We start from the raw sequence: 26,633 nt of genomic DNA on the forward strand, positions 1-26,633 counted from the left end.
GGGGGAGGAAGGGGAGAAGGACTGTGCTTGGGTGGAGAGGAGAGAAGGGGAGGGCGCGAGGGAAGGTGAGGAGATGCGATGGGCGGGGCCCGGCCGGGGAGAGGAGCGGGGGGCGGGGCCCGGCCGCGTGGGACGCGCGGGGGGGCGGGGCCCGGCGCGGCGGCGCGCGGGGGCGGGGCCGGGCTCGCGCTCCGGGGCGGCCGGAGGCTGGCAGTCGGAGGCCGGCGCGGCGGCGACGGCGGGACTAGGGAGAGCCGAGCCAGGGATGCGGGCAGAGGCACGGTGGCGGCGGCGGCGAGGAGGCCGCGGTGTCCGGGCGTGCGCCTGCTGAGGCGGCGGCGGTAACCGCCAGGAGCAGTCCTCCTTCCCGCGGATTCCCGGGCCGGAGCCGGCCGGCGCCCTCTCCCCCGCCCCCCCCCGCACCTCCGCCCGCCCGGCGCCCGCGCCGACCCTTTGTGGGGCAGCCCCGGCCGCCGGCCCGCCGGGCTCTTTGTTGCGTCTCCGCGTCGGCCGGAAGATGTGAGGGGCCGGACGCGGCGGCCCCCAGCCCCCCGGACGTCCGCGCCGCGCCCCCGCCCCCCAGGCCGCCATGGGGGTCCCCCGGGGGGCCCTGCCCGAGGGCCCGGGGGCGCCCCGAGCCGAGCCCTGAAGCTGTCCGTCGTCTGCCCGCGGGCCGGCGCGTCCCAGATGCGGCAGAGCGCGCAGCTGCCCCCGATGCGCGGCGCGGCCGCCCCAAGGGCGCAGCTAGAGGGAGCCGTGGGCGCCGGGAGCCGGCCATGAGCGGCAGCCCGCGGCCGGAGCGCGCCGGCGGCATGGCCCAGACCAGCCTGCTGCGGGGCAAGCCCTTCTACTGCCGCGAGTGGGTCTTCCACAAGCTGCAGCACTGCCTGCAGGAGAAGGCGGGCGGCGGCCCCGCGCCCGGAGCCCCCGCGGCGCCCGGCGGCCCGGCGAGCCGCGGAGCCGCCTGGGGCGTACTGCTGGTGGGCGGCCCGGGCAGCGGCAAGACGGCGCTGTGCAGCGAGCTGCTGTGGCCCAGCTCGGCCGCCAGCCTGCAGAGGGGCTTGCACCGCCAGGCCCTGGCCTTCCACTTCTGCCGAGCCCAGGACGCCGACACGCTGTGCGCGGGGGGCTTTGTGCGCGGGCTCGTGGCCCAGATCCGCCGCGGCGGGCTGGTCCCGGGCTACGAGGAGCAGCTGCGGGAGCCGGCCGTGCAGAGCCTGCTGCAGCCGGGCGAGTGCGAGCGGAACCCGGCCGAGGCGTTTAAGAGGTGAGCGAGGGAAGCGGGGCGGCGGGCGGGAGCGCGGGCACCCCGCCCTGCCCCGACAGCGCTGGGGAGACCGGCGCGGAGCCCGCTGTCCCCGCTGTCGCCCTTCGAGGGACGGGCGTGCCTCGGGAGAACGCTGGCCACCGAGGACCTGGAGAGCTTCCTCCCGGGGCGCAGAGGAAGACCTCTGGGGGAAATTTGGGGTCGCCTGGTAGGCAGACCCCGGCACTTCTCGCTCTGGCTGTGGTTTAGCCCCAGATGGCGAAAGTGTAACTCGTACTGGGCCAAACAGACAAGTTTCTTATTTACAGCCAAAGAAAGCGAACACGTTAAAATTCTGTAACAGTCTGCTCGGGCCCCTTTTCACTTGGAGCAGAAGAAAGTGCCTCTTTTGGTAGGTCGGCCCTGAGATTGGTTTTAGTGGCATCCGTAGTTAAGCAAGCATTTATTGCCGGACTTTTCCGTGTTAGCTGCTCTGCTGAGTGCTGGAGGTGGTGGGAAGACCAGGCTCCCAGAGCCGGCCCTTCCCTCTGGGAGCTTCCTTTCTATGCACCCACATAGACCGGCCGGGCACGGAGTTTTCATTGACAAAGGAGACGCCTCCTCCTCCTCCTCCTCCTCCAGTTGGCATCTTGTCTGCAGCTTAGTCTGTGAGTGGCTACAGCAGTGTTGTCAAGCGCCAATGGAGAAGCTCTGAACTGTACCGAAGGCTCTGCTTGACTGTGTTTGTATTTGTTAAAGAATTAGTCTGGTTTGGGCCTCGTTGGGGGGGCGTTTGACACTCTTGGCTTGGAGGACTCAGAGGTTAGGCAGTTTGCCCAGGGTCACATAGGTCCCTAGGGTAGTCCTTGTCCTAAGACCAGCTCTCTGCCCACTGTACCATGCTGCCTTACAGAAACTAAACCCCAACTGTATGTACTCAGAGTAGATAAATGGAGGGGCAGGCTGGGGGCGTGCTGTCAGCATAACCTTGCTGCAAAGGAGCTAGCACCCGACTGTATGACCTCTTCCTTTCTTGAGGAAAGACAGGGATTCCAAGAGTTAGGAGTAAATGAGTGAATGAACAGGCATTTTTAAGCACTTCCCTAACGTCCTTTCCACTGATAAAATCCTGTCCGTTTCTGATGCTCAACCACTCGACGGTGTCCAGGACTTTGGTGGCCAGATCTTTGTTTTCTGGATCTCCAGGGGCTGCTCCCATGGAAGATGGCTGAGGGCTCTGGGCCCTTGGGTCTGAAGGGACAAGGGATGTGGTGGTGGTGATGGTCTGACTCCCCTGGTACATGCTGCCTCCTGTCTCCCCTAGGGGCTGCTTGAGCTAGGCTGGCCTTGCCCTGTGAGTGGCAGTGGGCTGGAAGTTGGTGAAGATGATTAACCCATTCTTCACAGGAGTCATCTATCCAGCTGGCTGTGGAAGCAAGAGTGGGGGCCTGAGCTTTGCCCCTCCCAGGGCTCTTGTTGGTAGCAGTTGGTCCTCAGTCATTACTGGTGGCGAAGAGGTGGGTCAGCCATTTTTGCTCTCAGTGGTGGCTGGAAGCAGAACTACTGGTAGGGGGGCACAGCTATTTCCCCCTGTTCAGGATCCTAGGCTGCCTCCATCAAGGTTGATGGCAGCTATGGCAGTGGTGGTGTGTGAGAAAGGGAGGGATATTCCAGGCATGGGGACAGGGAGAGTAGCTTTTGCAGAGTTCTGATTATAAGCCACAGAATACAGTGCAGAGGCCCCAGAAGATAGGGCATCGTAGAGGAGCTTAGATAATAAAGAGCTTAAGATTGGCTTAGGCCAGATTGTGAAGGGCTTTAAATGTCAATGGGATTTTGTATTTTATCTGTAGGGAGGAAGTGGACAATAGGTAGCCACTGGAGCTTCTTGAGCTGGAGAGTGACCTGGTCAGACCCTTGCTTTGGGAATATGGTTTGGTGTTTGTGTGGAGAAGGGATAAAGAGAGAAGAGACTCAGGCAGTGGTCCAGTGGAGAGGTGATGAGACTCTGAGCTGGTCTTGTGAATCCTGAAGGGGATAGAGGAAGACGTACTGAGCATGGTGGGCATACAGTATGGACCTGAATGCTTGCTTGTTAGCTAGAATTGCTAAGACTTAAATACTGAATGTGCCTGAGCCTTTGGGATCTGGTTGCCTGGAAAGAAGGTGGCGCCTTCAACAGAAACAGGTGGGGAGAAGATAGGGTTTGGGTTCAAAGTGAGATCTCTGTACATTTGTTGCATTTGAATTGCCTACAGGCCATGCCGTGGGAGATGTCAAAGGACAGTTGGTGATGGATACTGGAGTTCAGAAGAGGGACGGGGGATGTATAGGTCTGGGAGCTGACAAGGTGACCGTGAACACTGGTCATTCCCCAGGAGAGTGTAGAGAGAGCAGAGAAAAGGCTGAACAGGCTGGTGGTGAAGGATGATTCAGCAAAGGGACCGACCAGGCAGGTAGGAGGAAAACTCCTCCAAAGGAGGGAAGAATGTCTGCCTGGTGGGAGCTCAGCAGTGGGGAGACTGGAGCAGTCAGTGAGCAGGAGGAAAAGGCCCTGGGATTTGGCAGCTGGTTGGTCATTTTGAGAGCAGTGGGGTCCAGAGCCATATCACAAGTGAATGAGGGCAGAGGCAGAATGAGTGTGGCCAGCTTTCCTGGAAAGCTTTAGAAGGGGGGAGAGCCCTATATGATGATAACTGGAGGAGAGGACAGAGTCAAGGGAAGGTTTTTTAAGGATAGGGAATATCTGCACATATTTGTCATTGGTAGGGAAGGAGCCATAGGGGAGAAAAGATTGAAAATTAGAGAGTAAGAGGGGTGTTCTAGGTGAACTATTGGTTCTTTGCCAGCAGGGGCTTCTGGGTAGAGAGCAGATCTCTTGTGTTCTGTCACATGTTGTCCTAGAAGTCAGCTTCTGATAATACTATGAATGGAGATGAAAACAGTGGACCTTTCTGACAGCACTGTTGTAAGGTGCTTTACAAATTCTGCTTTTGATCTGTGGGGGGAGTTCTAGTCTATCCCCCCACCCTTTTTTAGATCAGGAAACCAGACTAATGAGCATACAGTTAGTAAGCATAGGGGGTGCAGCATTTCGGAGTCAGCTCTCCATACCCCAAATCCGGCATTCTTCCTGCTGCACCAAGAAGGTTTGGAAAAAACCTTCACGGACTCATTATTACTCTGCATTTTGTCACAAGTCCATAGGCTCTAGGAGGAAATAACTTCACATATATGCACGTGTGCGTGTGTGTGTGAGTATAACCTTTGAAGCTATATTAGACATATTATAAGGAGAGGAGAACGTGAACTAGGAAAGTGTAGGGAGCAGTGTTCTGATAGTTCATGGATCAGAAGTACCCCCAGGTAGAGAAAGAATGGGACAAGCCTTCTGGAAAGGTGTGGAGAAGGGCCTGGGTGGCTTTATGATGGAGCTGTTTTGGAAGTGGTAGAGAACTAGTGTTTTGGAATGAAAAATGTGTAGGATGTTATCCTGAGGCGACTGGAGTTTACTAGGGTTTAGCTGAAGTTGGGTTATGAATTCACTGGGATAGTGTAAAGTGTGTGTGTGTGTGTGTGTGTGTGTGTGTGTGTGTGACACTGGGAGACACATACACACTGAGAGGACACAGGAAGAGGCGACAGAGACAGACTCTTCTGGCTGCTTCCCTAAATCCAAGCATAGGGCAGTTGGTCAGTAACAGAGGCCCCCTGGTGGGGGTGTAGTGGAGACAGGGCTGGGCTGGGCTTGGAGTGGGGAACCCTGCCTGCCTTTAACCTGGAGCTCAGACACATCCTGGCTGTGTCTTTAGCCTCTCACAGGGTCATTATGAAGTTCATCTGAGACAACACATGTGAAGTACTGCAGAAACCTTAGAACACCTTTATAAATATTAGCTCTTATATAAATCCCTGAATTGACAAGATTTAAAACTTAATAGTTCTAGGCTTTTCCCCTGTAAAGTGCAGCACACTTCAGGGCAGACTTGCTGGCATTATTTGGCTGATGGCCACACTCAGGGTGAAAGTTGTAATCCGGTCCTGAAGTTAGCGAAGAAGATCGATAAAGGAAAGATTAATCCAGAAATTAAGAGTTCAGTTTTGATTTAAAAAATACAATTTGAATAAGATACTGACATGGCCAGCTGTTTTGTTCATTGTTCTCTAAAATTAAAGTTTAATTTTTCAAGTGACTTATTTTTTTTGTGAACTAATTTTGGCATTTCCTTTGTCTTTGAACTTTGTCTGAAGCCACAGGTCTGTTGAAGTAACTCAGTTTGTGTCATTGGAATCTGATCTGGCATGCAGTAAGCACTTGGATGCTTATTGACTGGTTGAATCTATAGATGATCTAGAAGTATCTAGAGAACTTAGAGTGATTATACAAATATTCAGTTTCTTTGGGTTAGACAGTGTTTCTTAGTGTTGCTCTGTTAGGGTTCAAAGCAACTATGATATCATCATACAGATATTTTGATCATTAATCAAATTATATCTTGATTATATCTTTAAAAATCTTTTCCGGATGTTGCCATTCAGAGGTTCTATTTTGTATTTTATTCCCTATACGATTTGTAGTTGCTAGCCACTGTCAGAAAATAATGAACAAACTGCTATCAGTCCTGCCCTCCTGGTTGACAGAGGGAGCTCCTCACTTCATGGTCTCCTCACTCTTCCAGTTAGAGAAAGCCTCGTCTTTGTGCCTGCCCCACCGCTACCCTACTGTTAATGAATCACAGGAATCACCTAAAACCCTACCTTGGTTTCTCATTTAAACAAATGAAAATTAAAATAGTACACAAGTTAAAAGGATACTGTTTCCTCTTAAAGTGTGTGTTACAAAGAGTTGAACTGATGATATGTTTATATAATTTGATGTCGCCTTGCATCTGTTTTCCCAGTTTAGACTTTGGTTTATGGTTTTGTCTGTGTTATTCCTTCTACCATTTTTCTTACAAAATGTTAATAGTTTTCTCTCCTCCAAGTAGAGAAATTTTATTAGTATCATAGAGCTGGAACTGAGCGGGACCTTGGGGATCATCTGGTCCAGACCCCAGAAGGGGCAAGACTTACTCAAGGTCACACAGGTCAGGTGTCAGAGTTAGCATCTGATCCCACTACTGCAGGCGCCAGATCCAGGGATGTTTCCACTGTACCCCTCCTGAGAGCAGCCTGACAGTACAAATTAAAAGTGACACTGAATCCCAGATCCAGCCTTTGTCTCCATAGTGCTTCCAGGATCAAAGAGAAGCTTTTCTCTTTGGTATTCAGAGCCCTTTATCACCTGTCTACAGTATACCTTCCCAGCCTTATTGGACATTAACTGTCCTTCACACTCTGTAGTCCAACATACCAACTTTATTAACTTTCTCACACAACTTACAAGGTAATCACAGTCTTTGGCCAAACCTCTAATGTCTGTTGTTTGACATATACTTTTAAAGTGTTATCAGCAAGAAAAAAAGATACCTGATCTGGGTAACTTTTGTGGTTTGGGGTGTTTCTTTTGGTGGTTATGGGGGAGGGGGCTGCAGGAAAAAGTGTTTTGTGGTATAACTTTTTTTCTATTCAGGTTTTTAACCTCTCTATCAAGAAGTGGGAAACATGTTTCATCTTTAGTTCTATTCTATCCCATTTATATACCACAACTTGTTCAGCTGGTCCTTAATTTGGGGACACTCCCTCAGTTCCCATCCTTTGCCACCTCAAGAAGACCTACATCCTTGGAGTTTGTTTTGCTTAGGACTAATCCTTACCTTAATTTACCCTATTAATACCCACCTTCTTTCCCAGTTGAGTGAAATGTATGTCTGTTCCCAACTGTGTATACATATGCGTGTGTATGTGTGTTCTTTTTTTTGGACCAGTTTAGATGAGAGGGAGATTCAAGTGTTGGCTTCTTCCCCATCCCCTTCCTCACTGATTGTATAGATATCAACTTGTGCTCCCTGATTTTGAGATAAATTTCCCCTTACCCTTCTTCCTCCCCTACCCCGTGTATTCTTACCCCTCTCTTTCTTTTCTTAAGATCAAAACATAATATAAACACTGCCAGGCCTTGTCTAATTGGATACCCTCTGTGAACCCTGATTTGATAGGGTTCGGGGAAGCACACATATCATATTTGTGCAAAAGCAGTTTATCTTTGTTTAGTTTTTATTATTGTTCATGATTATTTACCTTTTTATGTTTCCCCTTACTCTTGTGTTAGAACCTCAGAGTTTCTCTGCTGCTCTGGTCTTTTCATCAGGATTTTGGAATGTCCTCTATTTCATTAAAGATTCATTTTTTCCCTTGCAGGATTATTCACACATTTGCTGAATAAGTTGTTCTTGGCTGTAACAGGCAGCGAATATGTCCTTTGCCTTCTGGAATATCATAGTCCAAATTCTTTGTTCCTTTACAGTGGTGGCTCTAACTCATGTTTGATCATGACTGTAGCTCCTCACTACTTGCAATCTTTCTCTCTGCCTGTTTGCAGTACTTTTCTTTGACCTGAAAGCCCCAAATTTTTGGCTGTGGATCTTCTTTGGGTTTTTCCTTTTGGGTTTCTTTCAGGAGTTGACTGGTAGATTCTTTCTTTTCCCACCTTGTTCCTGATTCTAAGAGACCTGGGCATTTTCTTTAAGATATCTTGAAATAGGGGCGGCTAGGTGGCGCAGTGAATAGAGCACCAGCCCTGAAGTCAGGAGGACCTGAGTTCAAATCCAGCCTCAGACACTTAACACAAATAGTAGCCGTGTGACCTTGGGCAAGTCACTTAACCCCAATTGCCTTGCCTTCCCCCCTCCAAAAAGCAAAAAAAAAAAAGATATCTTGAAATATTATATATGTATTTGTTGTTGTTATGGTGTTCAGGTAGTCCAGTGTTCTTAAGCTTTTTTCTCCTTGAACAGCTTCCCAGGTCCGTTTTTTTTGTTTTGCTATGAGATATTTTACATGTTCTTCACTTTTTTCTAACCTTTTGATTTTATTTTAATATTTCATGTTGCTTATAGAGTCATTGGCTTCTATTTGGTTCATTATGATTTTCAGGGAGTTTATTACTTGAGCAAGGTTTTATACCTATTATAATAAGCTGTCTATCCCCTTTTTAATTCTTTCTTTTTTGGGGGGGGAGGTTATGTTAAGATAATTTTTTTACTGATGTTTTTTTCTTACATCACCAGAGTATCCCATATATCCCTCTCCTTCCCATTCTGCCTCCCAGAGAACCATCTTATGACATAGTATATTTTGGAGAGGAAAAAAGAGAGAGAAAAAAGCAAAGCCTATCAATATATTGAGAAAGTGGATATGTATTATTACAGATTTGTAATACGTAATGTGTAATATATAATACCTGTGGACCTTTCATCTCCATAAAGGGATAGATTGGTGATGTCTTCTCTCTCTTCATTTGAATCTCACTTGATCTTTATAATTTTGTTACATTTACCTTTGATGTCATTCTTTCCATTTACATCGTTGTAGTCACTGTGTATAGTGTTTTCTTGGCTCTGCTGACTTTACTTTGCATCAGTTCATAGAGATATTTCCAGGCTTCTATGTACTCATTGCACACACAATAGTCCATGACATCCATGCACCACAGTTTGCTTAACTATTCCCCAATTGATGAGTGTCTACTTTGTTTCCAATTTGTAGCTATCACAAAAAGTGCTGCTATAAATATTTTGGTTTATTTGGGGGCGTTTTTCATATTAGCGACGTCTTTGGGGCATAAGCCCAGCAATAGAGTCTCAAATTCAAAGGGTGTGGACATTTTAGTCACTTTAATTTGTATAATTCCAAATCACCTTCCAAATGGTGGTACCATTTCACAGCTTTGCTACCAATGTATTAATGTACTTCCCTTTTCACTATTCCTCCAACATTGACTGTTTCCTTTTATTGTTGTTTTCAGCAGTTTACAGGGAGTGAGGTGAAAACTCTGGGTTCTTTTGATTTACATTTCTCTTCTTATTAGTGATTTGGAACATTTTTTTTAATGTAGTTGTGAATACTTTGAACTTCTTCTTTTGAGAATTGTTCATAGACTTTGACCATGAATGGCTAATAGTTATCTATCTATCTATAAACTCTTTGTTTATTAATTGTCTTTATATGTTGGAGGCAAAGCCTTATCAGAGAAATTTGATATAAAGCTTTTTTTTTTCCACTTCAACCATTTATCTACTTATTCTAGGTGCATAGATGTTGTCTATGCAGAGCTTTTCAGTTTCCTTTTTCTTCTGTAAACACAATATTATGTTCCTTCAGTTATTTATATCTTTTTTTTTTTTTTTGCCTTTTGGAGGGCAATTGGGTTTAAGTAACTTGCCCAAGGTCACATGGCTATTTTTTTGTGTGGGTGTTAAGTGTCTGAGGCCTGATCCGAACTCAGGTTCTCCTGACTCCAGGGCCAGCACTCTACTCACTGCGCCACCTAGCTGCCTCACATATCTTTTTTTAAGGTGATCCGGTTCACCTTGCCTGGATTTCTTTCTTACTCCTGATCCTTTCTTCCCTTTTAATATTACCCCTTTCTTCTGTCAGTGTGACTGGACCATAGAGGAGAGAAGTATTTAATAGAACTGGAAATGGGGCAGGTTGGGATGGATTTTTTAGGTGTGTGTATTAAGGAGAATGAGTATTCGTGTTGGTTGTATTGGACTTGAGTTGCCTCCTAGACATCTGCTTTGAAATATTTAATCAACATGGTGATGTGGGATGAGAGCTTGGGAGAGAGACAAGACCTTATATGTATGAGTCATCTGTGTAGATGACTCTGAAAATCACAAGAGTTTATAAGTGGGGGAGTGTAGAGAGAAGAAAAAAGAGGATCCAGGACAGAGCCGTGAGGTGCTGTAATGGTAAGGGAATTTGACAGTCTTCCCTGCCCCTTAATCGGGGTCAAGTGGAAGCCAACAGGAGCGGTTTGATTGGGGGAGGAGGATCCTGGGTCTGCTAGGTGCTTGCTGTTACAGGTGGAAACACACACATGCCCACAGTTAGGATTTGGGACAATAGTGATAATAGTTCAGAAAGGAGCCTAAGAAGGAATGGTCTGACAGGTGACCTGCCAAGATTCTCAGCATCACAAAAACCCAGAGTAGGAGAGTCAGCAGTGACATATGCTATTGAGAGATCACAGCAGATTAGGATTGAGGAAAGGCTATGAGATTATGTCAATTAAGGTCTTTGATAATTTTAGATAGAACAGTTTCAGTGAAGTGAACTGATGTGTTAATGGTGAAAGGCACCATGTTTAGAGAAGGATTACTGAGGAGTGTCTTAAGTGTTAAGAAACCTATTTTCTACTTTATTTTCTAGTATTGATTCTTGTCATTTATTACCTTGTAGTGTGGTTATTTGGCCATAGAAGGAGACAAGGTTCTGATATTCACTGTTTCTGTGGAAAGGAACAGATTTAAATAGATTTTGACACATTTTTCTTTATTTTACATGGGGATAATGCTACCTACTTAAAGTAATTTTATGTAATAATGGGAGAATTTCTTGATCTTAATGTTTAAGAAGGGAAATATTAGGTCACTATGTCCCACTTTTACCTTCAGACCAGACTTAATATGGTGATAGTTATTAATTTATTAGCCTTCTTATTAACTTTTTAAGCATGAATGAATATGGTTTTAGTCCAGATCATTTCTAGTGGCCATAAGTCTGTATCCTCTCAGAATTTTCCTTCGGCCCCCACCCAAAAAAAAAAAAAATCAAAGAAGCTAAAAATAGAATGAATCTGGAAAATGTGTTACTGTCTTGCCTTTGGTTGTGATTTCATTTAAGGGCAATTTCCCCACTTGCATTAGCTGTATTATGCACAAACTGCATACTTCTGATTGCTTTCTACAGTTGTCTTTTACTTGAAAATTTTTATGATGAAATTTACCTTTTTTGCTGCTGACCAGAATCTTCAGTCACTTAAACTTCTCTCACATCTTGTAGCCAGTTGGCTTATTTCTAACTACAAAAATTTCGCTTCTAACTTACTCTACCTCATGGTTATCTGCATTGTTGCGCTATTCAGAACCCTGCAGTCCATTATTCTCCTGCCCTTTTGCTAAATTAGTTTTTTTCGTAGTTCTAGAGTCTTAGAGTTATAAGAGCCTTAGAGATTATGTAGGCCAGCCTCCTCATGTTATGATTTTTTTTTGTCCTCCCTTCTCTTTACTTTGCTAGCTGATCTTCCTACCTCCAACTTTATGCACCCTGGGAAATTCAGTAATGATCCTCATACTACCCTATTATTATCCCCATTGTACAGTTAAGCAAACAGAGGTTAAATGATTAGCCCAAGATCACACAGCTAGTAAGTGGCTGGGGTCTGATTGGAACCCAGGCCCAGGATGGTGACACATAGCTGAGCAATACAAAGGAGAATGCAAAAGTGCTGTACCAGTGCTGGGGGAGGAGACATTGTTTCTGCAGAATGATTTTTCTCTTTACCCCTCTGAACATGCTGTGATTGCTCGTTCAGTCTCATCTGGTGCTGCTCAGATGGTGGGCCCTGTTAGGACTATCGAGAGCTGTCCCACCATACTAGCCCTCAAGGAGCATATGTTTTAGTGAGAAAGATTGGACACATAGTACTTAATAATTGACTCTAGTACAAGGCAGTATAAAAGTAAGTGGCATATAGAGAGTATTTTTTTAAATTATTATAGAATTTTGAGGAAGGAGAAAAGTTGCTGAATGACTCATAGAGGTCACCCTGGTTCTTGAATGAATGAACAAATGACTGGACGGATATGTGGATGGATGGATGGAAGCAAAGAAATTATTGAACACGTCTTATGTTCCAGACATTGTATTCTAAGCACTGGGAATATAAAAAATAAAAACTCTACAAAAACTTATAGAGTTTACATTTTAATAGGGGAATATAACACCTGTTGTATTGTGGCCAGGACAGTGAGTTTTTTTTGTAGTGAGTCATAGGGATGGCCATTGAGTGGATGGCAAAATAGATCGATGTATCTTTTCCAGAATAAATGATAGCAGATGTTGGGCAGCTAGGTGGTGCAGTGAATAGAGTACCGACCCTGGAGTCAGGAGGACCTGAGTTCAGATCTGGCCTCAGACACTTCACACACACACACACACACACATACACACACACACACACACACACACACACACCCCTAGTCGTGTGGCCTTGGACAAGTCACTTAACAACTGCCCTCCAAAAAAAAAAGCAAAAATAAACAAATAAATAAATTGTAGCAGGGACTTTTGTCTTTTTCTTTTTATCTTTACTGTGTAACATAGCTAGGGCATGTAATAAGCACTCATTGAGTACCACTGGACTGATTGACTCTCAGGCCTTGTTAGTTGATTGATTGTGATTAACTTGTATGGATAACTGCATAGTGGTTAGTTCAGGCCATTCACTCTACTAGGATCAGAAGTTCATCCAAACAAATGAGTTTATTTTAAAATAGAAAATCTGGTTTTGTTGGTGGTGTCTCATTGCTCTTTTAAAAGTAATCTAAAATAATGCATCCTGTGCTAGTACCACAAAATGAAGCCATATATCAATGTCACTTGTTTTGGCCATTGCTCTTAGATTACCAGGGCAGTTGTATGGCATGGTTTAATTTGGAAGGCCATCCTCTGTTAGGTAGCTGCTACCTCTTAGTAATAAGTCATAAGTACTTCAGTGAATCTGATCTTAGTGACTTGGGAAGTGCCTTCTACAGTGCAAATCACAACCTGTCCTTTGGGACTCTTGTCATATTCTTCCAAAAACTTTTACTGGTGTGGGGCAGGGGGGTGTAGCAGCAAGCACCCCAAGCGTCCTCAGGGTTTGCAGCTACCACAGGTTCTTGGATCTGCTTTGTTACAGGAAAGCAACTCAAAATGGGTTAACAAGCTTACTTTAATCAGTCAGACATATATCGTTTACCTTATTCAGGGGAAAAAGGTCAGCACCCCAACTTCAAAATATACAGACAGAAACATCAAGACAGAAACAGATCAAGTAGAGAGATTTCCAAACTGTCCAACCATTACATCCATACCCAGTCAACATCTGGGTTTCCACATTCTGGGTTTTTCAAAGCCGGGGGACTCTCAACAACGGCTTCCCAGAATTCAGATCAAATCACAGAACACTTCTCAAAGTGAGTCCCAAAACAAAGCTACACATCAGGGCTTATATAGCCTTCTCCTGGCTCAGAGAATGTAACAACCTTATTGACCCACTGGCCAATCAAAAAGTATCTACTGAAAAACAAGCCTTCCTCCCCAGGCTTCTGGTGCACTTTAGCCTAGGGGTAGGGAAGATCTTAAAAATTTACATTCGCATTACAGGGGGGTGCTGCCCAATGTGTCAGAGGCCTTCCTTGATTTCTCTCCTCATCTTAAGGATACCCGCATGCTGGCTGTCCCTCCCATGCCTCCCTCTTGCCTGGTGACCAAGTGTAAGCCCAAGCACTAGCAACTATCAAGGTTCTGATTAAGAGCATAGAAAAATCTCCATTTATTCAGTAACAGATTAAGACAAAACATTCACAGAAAAGAGAGAATAAAAATACTGGGTAGCTCAATCATTTTGTAATTTCTCAATTCAGTAACAAAGTATGAAGTCAAAGCATTCCCACCCCTGCCAGTACAATTCATTTAGTCAATCTCAAAGTCTTTTCAAGTGGAGATTAGTTTCCAGTCATAAACAAAGTACATTCATTTGGTCCGGCACCAAGGCCAAAAGTTTTCCACCCCTGGATCACAACTGAACTAGAATACCATCCATCACCATCGAGCACCCTCTCTAGAGGCAGTGGAAAGCCATCCACCCGTAGGTCACAGCTAGGTTACAATATCATCACTGCATTCAATACCCCAGGAGAGGTTTTTTCTTCATCTTGACCCAAGGGAAGTTCCCAGCAGTTTCTGTTCCTGGGAAGACACAGCTTAACAAAGACACAATAACAAACATACGCACTGGCAGTGTCCTCATCGATTCACTCCTGTGAAATCAACCTAGACACAACAACAAGGTCTGAGGAGTCAACACAAATCATCAGTACAGTCCCGGGACCCTGAAAACAGCAAGACCCTCCTCCAGGATTTCTGTAAACATACAGCAAGAAAATCCTCTTCTGAACCAACAGCGAGGTTTTCCATCAGCAGAGGAAGCTGACACGGTAACATCAGGACAGACAAACAGCCAGAGTTCCAGCACCACAGTCACGCTTCCTCCCAGTTCTCTCTTCTTATTTCTCTGGAGTTCTCAATTCTCAGTTCAGCCTCCAGATGCTTCATATAGAAGTTCTTCTGCCTTTCTCTGCTTGGGCCTCTCTGTGCGGCAACAAGTCCATCCCACAAGTGGGATTCACAAGCTCTGGGTCTTAACACTTAGCCCGAAGACCAAGCCAGTACAAGGGGATCTTTAAATTACATTACCACTACACTGAGCCCTCTTCTTTCCCTGTCATAAAATGCTTAAAAACATCTGTACTCCCGGCCTTCGGGGTTCCATTGTGCCCTTCCTGTGCCTTCGTTGCACTCATCATCAGGCCTTAAAAGGCAGCTCTGCTCCACATCTTGTTGCCACGTAGCAGCACCAATAAGAAGAGAAGGGAGCAATCGTTCAAGTCCTTTCTTACAGTGCACCAGCCACTTCACAGATATTTTCCCATTTGATGTCATTTGATCCCACAACAACACTAGATGATAGCTGCTGTTATTATTCCCATTTTACAGTTGAAGAAACTGAAGCCCGTGGAGATTTTGACTTGCCCAGGATCATCCAGCTAGTTAATGATAACAATAAAATGTTATTATTGGAAAGCTGGGCCTTTGTTTTCGTGGGAGGCTTGGGGTCAGTAATAGAGCTTTGCAATTTCCTGAAAGCAGTCCAGTCCACCCTTCCCTATTGTCACCTATGGCCTAGCTTAACAATCTGTACTCTCTCCCAAATATACATGCTGTAAGGAAAGCTGTGTAAGATGTCCTTTTAAATTTACATTGAAATATGGGCAATAGGCATTCTACATCCATCTCCTCTGTCTTTCCTCTGCGGATACATGGACCAGACTCCTTTGCTTATATGATGATTAGTGCTCTCTTCCTGAAAGATATAACATCTTGGATGAACTCAGTGCCCTTCCTAAACAGGAGCATCTAGAGTACCTCAGTATCCCCAGGTGATTCTTTGTCATCTGGGCCTGAAGCGGAACTCGTCCATCACCACAATGGCACATCGCTCTGGAGGAGAGTGTACAGTTCCTGGTTTATGCTTTCTCTGAAGCTTATTGGCAGAGACTCATTTGCCAGGGTTATTCCAGTTATTGCATTTTCCAAATAATCCTGAAATTAATGTCTGGATGGGAGACAGTTTGCTTTTAGAAAGAGAGGGGGAAAGATAGGGTGTTGAATTAAAACCATCTTATAGAACTCTTTTGTAAAATCTTACCAAAAAAACCCAAAACAAAACGCTGAACAGTTGTGCACATAACCCAGAGAGGATAAAGTTAATTTAAAGAAAGCTTTGTAAAACTTCAAACCAAGTTGAGTTATGCCAAGAACACTCAAAGATGGAAATGGATCACCACAAACGAGTAAGTGGAAAAGATTTATATAAAGTATTTCAGTAGAATCTTTTCTCCATCAGGGATAGTGATCACACATCAGCCTTGGACCTTAGACCCTCAGGTGCTTCTTGAGGAGGTAGAAATGTCACAAAGGAGATCCAGATGGAAACAGCTGCCAGGGAACTATGCTGGGGATGATACATGTGTGAGACCATGGAGGGACCAATTTACCCAAGACATTGAAAATAAATTAGACCCTATTAATAGGGGGAAAATGGGAGAGGGGAATGAAAGAACATCAGTAACTACCAGCCTCTGTATCTACTCTCCCACCTCTACAAAATCATGAAAATTACCTGTACACAAGTCAAGGGCATTGTCAGTGAAGGTATTTGTAGGGACCAAGGAAGCTTTTATGAGCAGTATTTAACAGTGGATCACATCTTTATCATCACATAATTTAACTGAAAGTTATAGAGAGTATGAAATCTCATTGTCCTTATTGTTTGTTGATTATGAACAGTCATTTGATTTGGTAGAACAAAGTGCTACTGTATAGTCTCTTTTAAAGTAAGTCACCAAACTGCTTTACATATTTATTTCATGGAGTATCATCTTACATACAAAGAAAATTTATTAGTCATTTCTTTCAAGGAAGATACCTAAGCCTGTGTGTGTGTGTGTGTGTGTGTGTGTGTGTGTGTGTGTAAATGTTTAAATGCTTTTAAAATTTAATATTAAATCTTGTTTGGAGATGATAGTTGTTATGGTATATAAGTAGTCATTTATTATTTCCTTTTTTTTTAACTGAATGGTATGTTCAATCCTATAAATGCACCTGATTACATTTTCCCTTATTTCATGTATTTTCATGAAATCAAAAGTTAGCTTTTATTATGTAGAAATTTTTAATTTCTATCACTAGTTCTTAGCATTGTATTTATTTTTTGCTTGTGGGATATTTAACAGCTATACTTATATCCTTGTACATTTGCTTAATCAGCAGGCTTTTTATTTCTGTAAGATAGTCACATGTGTATATGTGCATACCACTTTGTGGAATAACAGGCTTTTTGTGATTCCTCCACTTGTTCTTCCTCAGAATTACTTGTGTGTGTATGTGTACATACATATATACATATACCCATACATATAAATATTATATGTATGTAAAGGAAGAGAGTAGATTACAAAAAATAAAATACTTTTGGTTATATGAAATAGAAAAGCCATTGCACAAACAAAATCATTAAAGCCAGGATAAGAAGGGATAAAGAGCTAAACTTAGGAACAGAAAAAGCTGGGTTTAAGTTCCACCTTGATGCAAACTGTCTGTATAGTTCTAGGAATGACAGTTAGCCTCTCAGTGCCCAGAATGCTTTCTAACAACATAGCAAGGGCAGAAGGCACAGATTGGCATCAGCATTAGTAGAGGAAGTTGCTTACCAAGAGCTGAGTACACTGATAGGTCTGGTTTAAAAAAGATCCTGCTTCTCTGTGTATGTGTTATCTTCCTGTATTAGATTTCCATATCCTTGAGGGCAAAGGTTTGTTGCTTTTGTGTCTCCAGCAAGTTGGCTGGCAGGTAGTTGGTACTTGATAAGTGTTTGTTGAATTGCGTTGAAGTGAATTGATTGTTGACATATTTCGGGATCTGGCCCTGAAAGCCACATTAGAAACATGGTGTAGAGAGGAAAGGACCTCAGAACTAGTCAGGAAAGGCCAGGATCAAATCCTGCCTCTGTGAGCAGTTACTAGCTTCGTGGCTATGGACAAGGCACATCGCACATCACCTCGTCTGCTGTTTGCTCATTTGCAAAATGGTCAGAATGATATTTTTAGAATCTCCCCTCCAGGGTTGTCATGAGATCCAAATGATACCATGTATATAGACGCAATGTATTTTTGCTAGCCTTACAGGGACATTTAAATACGAAGTCCCAATGCATAACTTTTCCTTTTTTGTTTTTAATTTTGTACACAGTGTACATAGTGTGACAGATGTTGCTTTTGACATTTCAACTTTTTTTTTTGATTCATACATTTGTCAATATTTTAAAATGAATCCATAGACTTCTGTTTCAAAAAAGATCGTGTCAGTCTAGGATTATGGGTTGGATCTGATAAGTTGAAATTTAATAGAGGTAAATATGGTTGAGTCAAAAGAAATCAAGGCCACAAATAGAAGAAGGGGAGGTATGGGGAGGCAGCAGTTTTTCTGAAAAAGATTAGTGAATTTTAGTGAACTACGAGTGCAGTGTGAGTAAACTGTGATCCCGGCATGTATTGAGAGGCATAATACATGTACCGAATGGGGGAAAGGCTAGGCTCACTGGACTCTGCCCTATCAGACTGCGTCTGGGATATTTGGTTCGGTTTTAAGAGCTGCATTTTAGGAAGGACATTTTCAGACTAAGGAGTACCTGGGAGGGCAACTGAGTAGTGATAAGGGCCCAAGACCATATATACCATGTTGGGGACTTGTGGAAGGAATTGAAAATATTTAGTCTGGTGATTAGTATTATTCATTGATTTACTGTGAGGAGAGACCTTAGAGGTCGTTTAGACCAACCCACTTATATGTTAAAAAAAAATCTTTAAACTCATTTATATCCAGGTAAAAGGAAGCTTTGTTTAGGCTTTAGCTGGCAAGCAAAGTGTCACTCCCTGGAGGGACAACTTTTTAACAGGTCAGCCTTAGGCAGTCACTGGGGTAGTGTTATTTGAGAGTCAGGAGGGGCTGGGGAAAGCCCTTGTCTTGCATTAATCCCCTTTTTCCACTCAATCTTGAAATTCTGCATGTATGGTGTGATTCCTTTAGATTAAGCTTGCTTCTTTTTCTGGGGTCCTGGGAGGGGGCGATATTTACAACTCATTTACGTCGAGGTTTGATTACCTAATATTAGTGCTTTTTTTAGGGGATAGTAGTTCTGGGGCTGGGTGGGGTGAAGGAAATGGATCCTAGATCTGGAAGCTGGAAGAGATTATCTTGTGTAGCCTCCTCATGTTGCAGATGAAGGAACTCAGGCCCACTGTGGTTAAATATAATGCCTGAAGTCATCAGGCAGGTAAGTCAGAAGCAGAGCCAGGATGTGAACCCAGAATTCTAACCCCAAATCCAGTACTTCTTGTGGCACGCACTGCCATCAAGGAAAGGAGGGCTGTAGGTTTGTCAAGGCCTTGCCTCATTTTGATGCTGGTTAGAATCATTGAATTTTTCCCAGCTGGGTTAAGTAGGTTATATTTGGTTGAACACTAACATTTCTGAATATTTCCTGTATTTTATGTTGTTAATAAAGAGGTAATTTCTCTTCAGAAGTTTTTGCTTATTCTTTGCTTCTCTACTTTTCACACCTCAAAACCCTTAACAAATGAAAAAAAATATATATGAACTACTTTTCTTTTTTAAAGTCATGCATATTTAGGTGTTTCAAGTATGATTAAATGATTGACAGATAAAATTAATTCAGTTATCAATTCTTTAATAGCAAGCCCAACTTAGTATTGGAAAAATGCCAGCTCTTTAGAATTAACTTTTTGCCAACATTTAAAAAAAAAGTCATTAATTTTGTTATTAAAATTGACAGATACTGGAAAAAATGTAGGTTCCTAAAGCCAAGCTAAATCATTTGGACTTGGAAAATTGTAATATAGAATAGAATATGAATAAATCAGTTGCTTAAATAGCAACACACAGAACTTAATTGAACACTGTTAAATGAGCAGATAGTTCTTGCCAACAGGACTTATGAACTCTTAATGGCTACAGGGAACAATGCTAACCAAAGTACTATAGTGAATCACATGAGGACAATCTTCACATATCCAGTAGGGTATAATACCAAGTCTTAGATAGTCATCAGTGGATTCTTTGTGGGCTACCTTGGTGATTATTGGTGAACCGGACCCAGGGACAGGCTCTTTAAAGGAGCCGAAATAGATGAATAATGAAGTTTCATAAAATACAAACGACTCATTTTCTAAATCCTGGACTGGGGCTGCTCTAAAAACAATTTGCTTTTTTAGTAGTCCTAGCAAATAGAAGTTTCAGTTGTCTGTGTTTGGGAAAACAGTGAAAATGTTATCAGTGATGTCTTTGGCACTTGTATGAAGAATGATTCTAACTAGTCTTGCACTTATTTTTGATTTTCACTAATCTAATTTAATCAAAATGTTCTAATAATATTTAAAACTGGACAACATTTTTTTTTCATTTTAATATTAACACATTAAGTGTCTTAAAAAGGGTAGATCTGGTTCCTGGCATTTTGCATTGAAAGGAGCACTGGATTTGGAGTTAGGGGTCTTGATTTCAAGTTTGTCTTTCTCCTCCCTGGAAAAAGTGACTTCACTTTCAGAAATGAAAGGATAGGATTGGAATCATTTTAAGATTCTTATAGCTCAGAATCTATAGTCCTTAGAACTGAGTAGCACATTTCAAATACATGTTGAGTTTCAAAAACAAATGTTAATTATGCTCCCAAGCTGACATTAAAGAAACTTACTTTAAGAAAGCAAACAAACAGTTTCATGATCTGCCTGTTAATAACATTTTCCAGACATATTTCAACTCTCAGTGTAGTTTTTGTCTTAGGTGAGTAGAGAGAAATTTTAAGCACGATTTTGAGTTAGGAGGAGTTGAAAATATTAATTTAGCAGCTTTGGAGGATGGGGAATTTGTCATATCTTCTGGTTTCAAATATATGGGCATCTGTAATTTGACTTGTTTCATTTTTTTCCCCTTTCTTTTTGTAATGACCCAATTTCCTGCTCCAGTTACCCTCCTTTGAGGTATTTCCTTTGATGGGGAAAGAGGGTGTGAGGAATGCTGCTACCTATTTCTAATTGCATTATTTAGAATTCCATATAGTCTGCCTTTGACTGAAGGGGAAATGATTTGAGCAGTATTGTTCTGATCACTGTTCCTGTATGTTCAGGTACTGTGGCTGATTCATTCTGAATGGAACCCCAGAAGGATTAGAGATTAGAGCAGTTGAAAGAGTTGTGAAATGTCACAACTAGCTTTGACCACTGTCTAATTAGATTTTCAAAAGTTCACGAGATCATAAATTTAGAGCTAAAAGTGGCTTCAGGGATCAGCTAGTCCAGCCTTCTCACTTTACAGATTAGGAGCTGGATGTGCATGGTATAGGTTAAGTGCTTTGGCATCCACTTTGTAAGAGGTCCAGCTTTTCAGTGACCACACCTAACAACCTCTTCATGCTGCTTTGGTTTTTGTATTGTGTGGGCAAAGCAGCAAACTAGGTAACCCCAGGATACATTCCGTGTCTGGTTCGTCGTTAAAATTCTGAAGGAAGGGGTTTTTTGTTAGCAGAGTCGAAAGTATATGCTGATAGCTAACCTCAACAAGCTTACTTGTTAGTTGGTTTGTAATTAACTCGTTTGCAAGAGACTTATATTTTCATGAACTTGAATTTGAAATTATTCCTTCTGATTCTTGATACATGAACCTTTAATCCAAATTTATCAGTCTTTAAATATATTAGATATGTAAATTAAATGTGAAGATAAAATATATGAAAATACTATGAAAAGTGAAAACGTGATTAAAATGCAAAATTATGATTACTGATGTTAAGCTGCCTTTCTTCTGTGAGTCACATGCCACAATTTAGATTGAAAAGTGTAAGAAAGAGTTTGGCAGCTACTGTCTAGAATGTCTAGAAGGTGGGGAATTTTGGACTAACAAGTTTATCTGGGAAGATTTTCAGTCATCTTAACCAGAACAAAAATTTGCATACTGTTGTAAGTTTTATGGAACTTTAAAAGGAAAATTGACTTCCTAAGCTAAGCAAGAGGCATTAAGTAAGCTTATTATCTTTAAAAGAAAAAAAACCCCAATGGTGGATGGGTTTCATTTTAAAATTACTCTATTAGGCTTGCAGCTGCCTTTCTGCCCGCTAACCAAAGGGCCAGCTGCACTAGATGGATATTGGCAGTATTCTTATATTTAAGAGGATTTTGAACAAAGGGGAAAGAGGGACATGTATTTGTATGGGATCCAGGCCCATGCTTTTAATGAATATAATAAGAAATCTTAGGATGAAATATACAGTTGTTGCTTTTAAAAAAAGAAATTACCAAAGAAGGCAAATGTAAGGCACTTTAGTATATGAACTTATAAAATAAGACAGTGCTGCAGGCTGCTTCTGCTTTTGTTCATGGTGAAAACTTATGTCTAATCTTTACTAATGGTATATCTTTAGCACTCTTGCATCAATATACATAGAAACAAACTATTTTAGAATGTGTATCTCTTAGCATGTCAGAGTTCTCTAATACTACCTTTCAGGATATCGCATCCTTTGCTTTATTTTTACAAGTGATTCTTAATATACAAAAGAGAGAATGGACCTGATTTTTTGAGGACAGGAGCTTCAGACCTGAAAGTATTGACAAAGGTTAGGGTTCTGAGAACTAGACAGTATTTTCCCAACACTTAGCAAGTGGTGCACTTGCCTGTCGCTGTCCAGAAGTAGGGACGTAGTATCAGTCAGCCGATGAATGAGCATTTATTATAGGCCTACTAAGTGGTAGGTACTTGCAGTAAGCGTGCACACACACACACACACACACACACACACACACACAGTAACAAGGAGCATTTTGCTAACTTTTTTCCTCTAGCAGCACTTATGTCTTGTCCATATTTGATATCAGCAGAGTAATATTTTATGTACATCAAACACATCCCTGGGTCTCTCTTCCTACATGATTTCTGCTCCTTATCTTCCCTCACTCCACATATAGAATTCATCACAGACCTCCAAATTATTCTCCCTCAGATGTCATCCCTCCCATGGCCCCCCTGCTCTGGGCCCTCATTGCCTCTGACTCGTGCAGTAACCTCCTGTTTGGTCTCCCTGCCTCAGGTCTCTTCCCACTCCCAATCCCTCCTCCACAGTTGCCAACTAGAACTCTCTCCTCAATAAACTTCATTGGCTTTGTGTTGCCATTAGGATAAATATAAACATCTCCTTGACTTACAAATCTTTACAACCCAGCCCCAGCCTCCATTTCAAGGTTAATCTGGGTTATCCTCCTTCATGCACTCACACTGCTCAAGCTGGCCTTCCTGTTTTTCCTCCCACACAGCAGTTCATCTCCCATCTCTTTGTCTTCGAACAGACTGTCCCCTGTGTTTGGAATGTACTCATTCCTCACTTCAGTCTTGTAGAGTCCTTTGTTTCTTCAAGGCAGCCCATGGTCCCCACCTTCTACAGGATGAATTTCAGTTTCCCCATCTGCTAGTGGGAGTTTCCCCCCTTCCATTAACCTTGTGTTTATTTTATGTCTATTTTATGCCTACTTTTGTCCATGCGTTTTGTCTTCTATTGAACATATGCTCTTTGAAGGCAAGCATTGTTTAATTTTTTTTCTTTGTACACTTTGTGGGGATATGCAGTGCCTGGCATATTATAAAAAATGCTTGCTGAGTAATAGTCTTGGGTACAATCCTACATTCAGAGACAAAATTCTTTGGGGGGATTTTGAAGTATAGAGGAAACCTAGTTGTCAAACTTTTCCTGGCTTGTGGGTGTTTAGTTTTAGCAATTATATTACACTGTGTAAAAGTAATTTATGAATTTAGGGATTTACTTACTGCCCTCTGTTGTCTTTGTTTAGAGAATACTGCTAAGTTATTGAGAAAGCAGCACACACCTGTCATATTTATCCTGAGTGTTCTCTAGTGTGCACTTTTACTTTCTAATTCCGAGCTTTATTTTCACTTAAACTATTGTATGTGGATCCACATATTTAGTACTTTAACATAAAATACTTGGAAATGATTTATAGCCCATTAGATTCATTCTTCTTTTCTTCCCTATATTTTATATTCACTCACTGAATACCAAAGATTCTTCCTTTCTGGTAGCTTTCTGTTCTCTTCTACCACACTAGCCCCTTATCACTACCTCCTTGATTCTGAAAGTAGGAGGACTTTGTCAGAGGGAAAAGGATTAGTAAGGCGATGGCATATTCAGGACAGTGAATGGACTCATCTGTGTTCAGAGAGGTGTAGCAGATTAAGTTGTATAAATGGACTTATCAGACTATAGAAAACTTTGAATGGCAGGTGGAAGAGAATAGGATATAGGCAAAGAGAAATTAGTTATTTAAATCACTAAAAATGATGCCTTGATGTTCTAAGTATGGAACTGGGGCTTTTAGCACCAGTTATTAGTTGTATCATGCTGTGTTGGGAAGGGAAGATTGTGCGTATCTTTTCACTCTGCAGCATTGGTAAGTAGTGTGGTATACTGGTGAAAGTGCTGGACTTTTAGTAAAAAAACAAAACTGAGTTCAGATCTTGCCTCTAACATTTGCTGTTTGTGTGACCTTGGGCAAGTCACTAATCTTCCCCAAGCCTCAGATGCCTTGTCTGTAAAATGAGAGTGTTTAATTCTAAAATGAGAGACTTTAATTCTATGTATGATCCCAAGCACAGAGAGGGTCAAGGAGAAAGAAGACAGCCAGGGTTGCACTGGTGCGTATGAAATGTTAAAGGAAACCAGGAAAAGCCTCCAGTGTTTCAAAGTCAGTCATCTTTGGAGAGTCTCGAGGAGGATATTAAACAGGATTTACACTGCATGGGAATGGGTGGTTGTGTTGTGATTTATGCCATTGGAAGGAAGGCATACCTGCATCAGTCAGACCATGGATCCACTGAAGTCCAAAGCAGTTACAAGCATGGCTTCTGAAGAGAGAATGATCATTAGTGAGTGGTGAGATCCAGAAAGGCTTCGAGGAGACGGGGACATGTGAGCTGGACAGAATTTCTGCATGTGGGGATGGGATAGGATTGAGAAATAGAATGCTGACTAGATAGGAAAGGCAAGGTTAGGAAAAGAAGAAAGCGTGAAAACTAGTTTCAAATCTGAGAAATTGTTGAGGGCAGAAGGTAGAGCAAGTTTTGTAGAAAAGATACACTTGATTGTGGAAATTGAGTTTCCAGATTGATGGCGATGTCTTAAAGGCAATGGAATGAATGAACAATCATTTATTTACCATAGGACTAAAGATACAGATGTAAAAGTGAGACAGCCTCTGTTCTCAAGGAGTGGGTGCTCTAACGGGTGGGGGGAGAGCACATATGGGAAGGTTCCCCGTTTGAAAGGATGGAGGGCTTGGAAGTGAGAGAATATGGCAAGGTCTAGGGCTCCTTTGGCAGCTCTTAGGGCAGGTACCTGGGGAAATGGAGAGCTTGGTATGGATAGTGGTGTCAGGTGACCATGGCCAGCCATCATTATATAGCTTCTTGTCCCTTAGTGTCCCCACCATATGAAAGCTAAGCTAAGTTTCTTCTTTCTTATGCATTCACCCCTGCCTATCATTCTGTGATCTCCTGAGGGTTTCTTTTTAGAGAAGAACTGACACCTCTTGGATTTTCTGCACTTAACATACTCAGACCTACTGTGTGACTTTCCAAGGCTGCTCCCTCCAACTAAATTTGGTGACGACATTAAGCTTCAATAGATGCCAGAAAGTGTTGGATATGATACTAAAATTCAAAGTGTTCATTGAAAAAGACCCCAAACAAATAGAATCAAACTAAGTGAATGCAGAGCAGTAAGTTTTAGGAAGTAAAGAATTGCACAAAGCCAAAATAGAGAATGGTTGGATAGGTAGAAATGTATGAATTGCCAATTTTCCTATTTCCATTGAGCACTGATAAAACCCTGAAGGCACAATTAAAGAGATGTAGAAGAAAGTCTGGAAAGGCTTCAGAGAAGGGCTAGTTATGTGATTGATGGGCTGGAAAGTATTTAAGATAAACTTCAAAAAAAACAGATTGATCCATCATGAAGGAGATGATTCTGTAGGGCAAGTTTACAGTCTCTTTAAAAATACAGAGGGTTAGCTATACTTGTATTACAAAAGCCAGCTTACCCAGGGCCGGGGAGCTGAGAGATTAGAATTGTGGGGTAAACTGCCCTTCCAAGACTTGATAGTGAAGGAAGCTGAGAAATGGCTCAGTTATTAGATCAGGAGAGAACCTTTATTTTTTTTATAGCTTGATCTAGAAAAGAAGTCAGTAAAGATGGAAGGTGCTTCAAAGGGTTAATGAGGCAAGATCTTAGAAGTGGTAATGGGATGAATGAATGCAGAAGCATACATTAAGCCAAGTGCCTGCAGTGGTCTTGGCACTGGGGGGATATCAGGAGAAAGGAGAGAGTCACAGCCAGATAAAAGGATTAACCTTGGCTGAAAGGAGAATGGCAGCCTTCTCCAAAAACAGGAGGAAAGTAATAGGGTAAGGTCAGACTTCTGGATCTGGTGAGGGAGGGAATTACAGGCCTTCACACAGACTTGAAGCCAGTTTACACAGGTGTGAAACCTCTGATGCTAATTGTTAGGGCCCTTTGCAGTAGACCCTCTTGGCAGCTGGAATTTCACCTGGTCTGATCTCAGGGTGGAAAGGGTCCTCCTGTATAGGCTAACTTCTTCTTTAGAAGCAGTGAAACCATCCTACACTGTTGATGTAACTTCCTGGTTTCCGAAGTGCTAAAAGCTAAGTAAATGAGCTTCCTGGCTTCCTTAGGCCTGATAGACTTTCTCTTTCTTGACCAGTTGTGCCATTGTGGTAAAAAGTGAAGGCCCATGCTGCCATGCCCAACTCAATCTCATTTGTATTTTGCTTGAGGAAGCTTTCATTTGTTAAAGATTCTATGGTCTCATGTTCTCATTTTGCCCAGGACATTTGACCTGGGCAGCAGGCTTAGTTTGGAATGACCTCATGCCTAACCTAGTTGAAATGGGAGGGGAGTCACTGGGTTTGGCGGCCTGGTAGTGGGAATCTGGAGCCTTGTGGCCGCTGGAGTTTCTGG

The 26,633-nt window shown here is 42.8% G+C and overlaps 2 protein-coding genes across 3 annotated transcripts in view; one reads left to right on the forward strand and one right to left on the reverse strand.

Moving 5' to 3' along the window:
* The window catches only part of LOC138174541 (gametogenetin-like), a 7,889-nt gene extending 5,340 nt beyond the window's left edge, over positions 1 to 2,549 (reverse strand). The window contains exons 1-3 of the mRNA XM_069104850.1: positions 2,355 to 2,549; positions 1,717 to 1,912; positions 28 to 1,543 (exon numbers count right to left, since the gene is read on the reverse strand). Of these exons, the coding sequence (XP_068960951.1) occupies positions 28 to 1,543; positions 1,717 to 1,912; positions 2,355 to 2,549 (1,907 nt within the window). The remainder of the gene's footprint in view (positions 1 to 27; positions 1,544 to 1,716; positions 1,913 to 2,354) is intronic.
* Positions 1 to 26,633, forward strand: part of ANKRD50 (ankyrin repeat domain containing 50) — a 163,906-nt gene that overhangs the window by 95,384 nt on the left and 41,889 nt on the right. The window contains exon 1 of one of the 2 annotated variants that reach the window (XM_069104859.1): positions 1,060 to 1,267. The exons of the other annotated variant lie outside the window; for it this stretch is intronic. The gene's annotated coding sequence lies outside the window, so the exon portion shown is untranslated. Of the gene's footprint in view, positions 1 to 1,059; positions 1,268 to 26,633 lie in introns of those variants that run through there. 2 annotated transcript variants of the gene reach the window in all.

This window comes from Petaurus breviceps, unplaced genomic scaffold (assembly GCF_028583685.1).
Source record: "Petaurus breviceps papuanus isolate PSGF00001 unplaced genomic scaffold, PetGlider_PUasm1.0 689, whole genome shotgun sequence".
NCBI classification, from domain to species: Eukaryota; Metazoa; Chordata; class Mammalia; order Diprotodontia; family Petauridae; genus Petaurus; species Petaurus breviceps.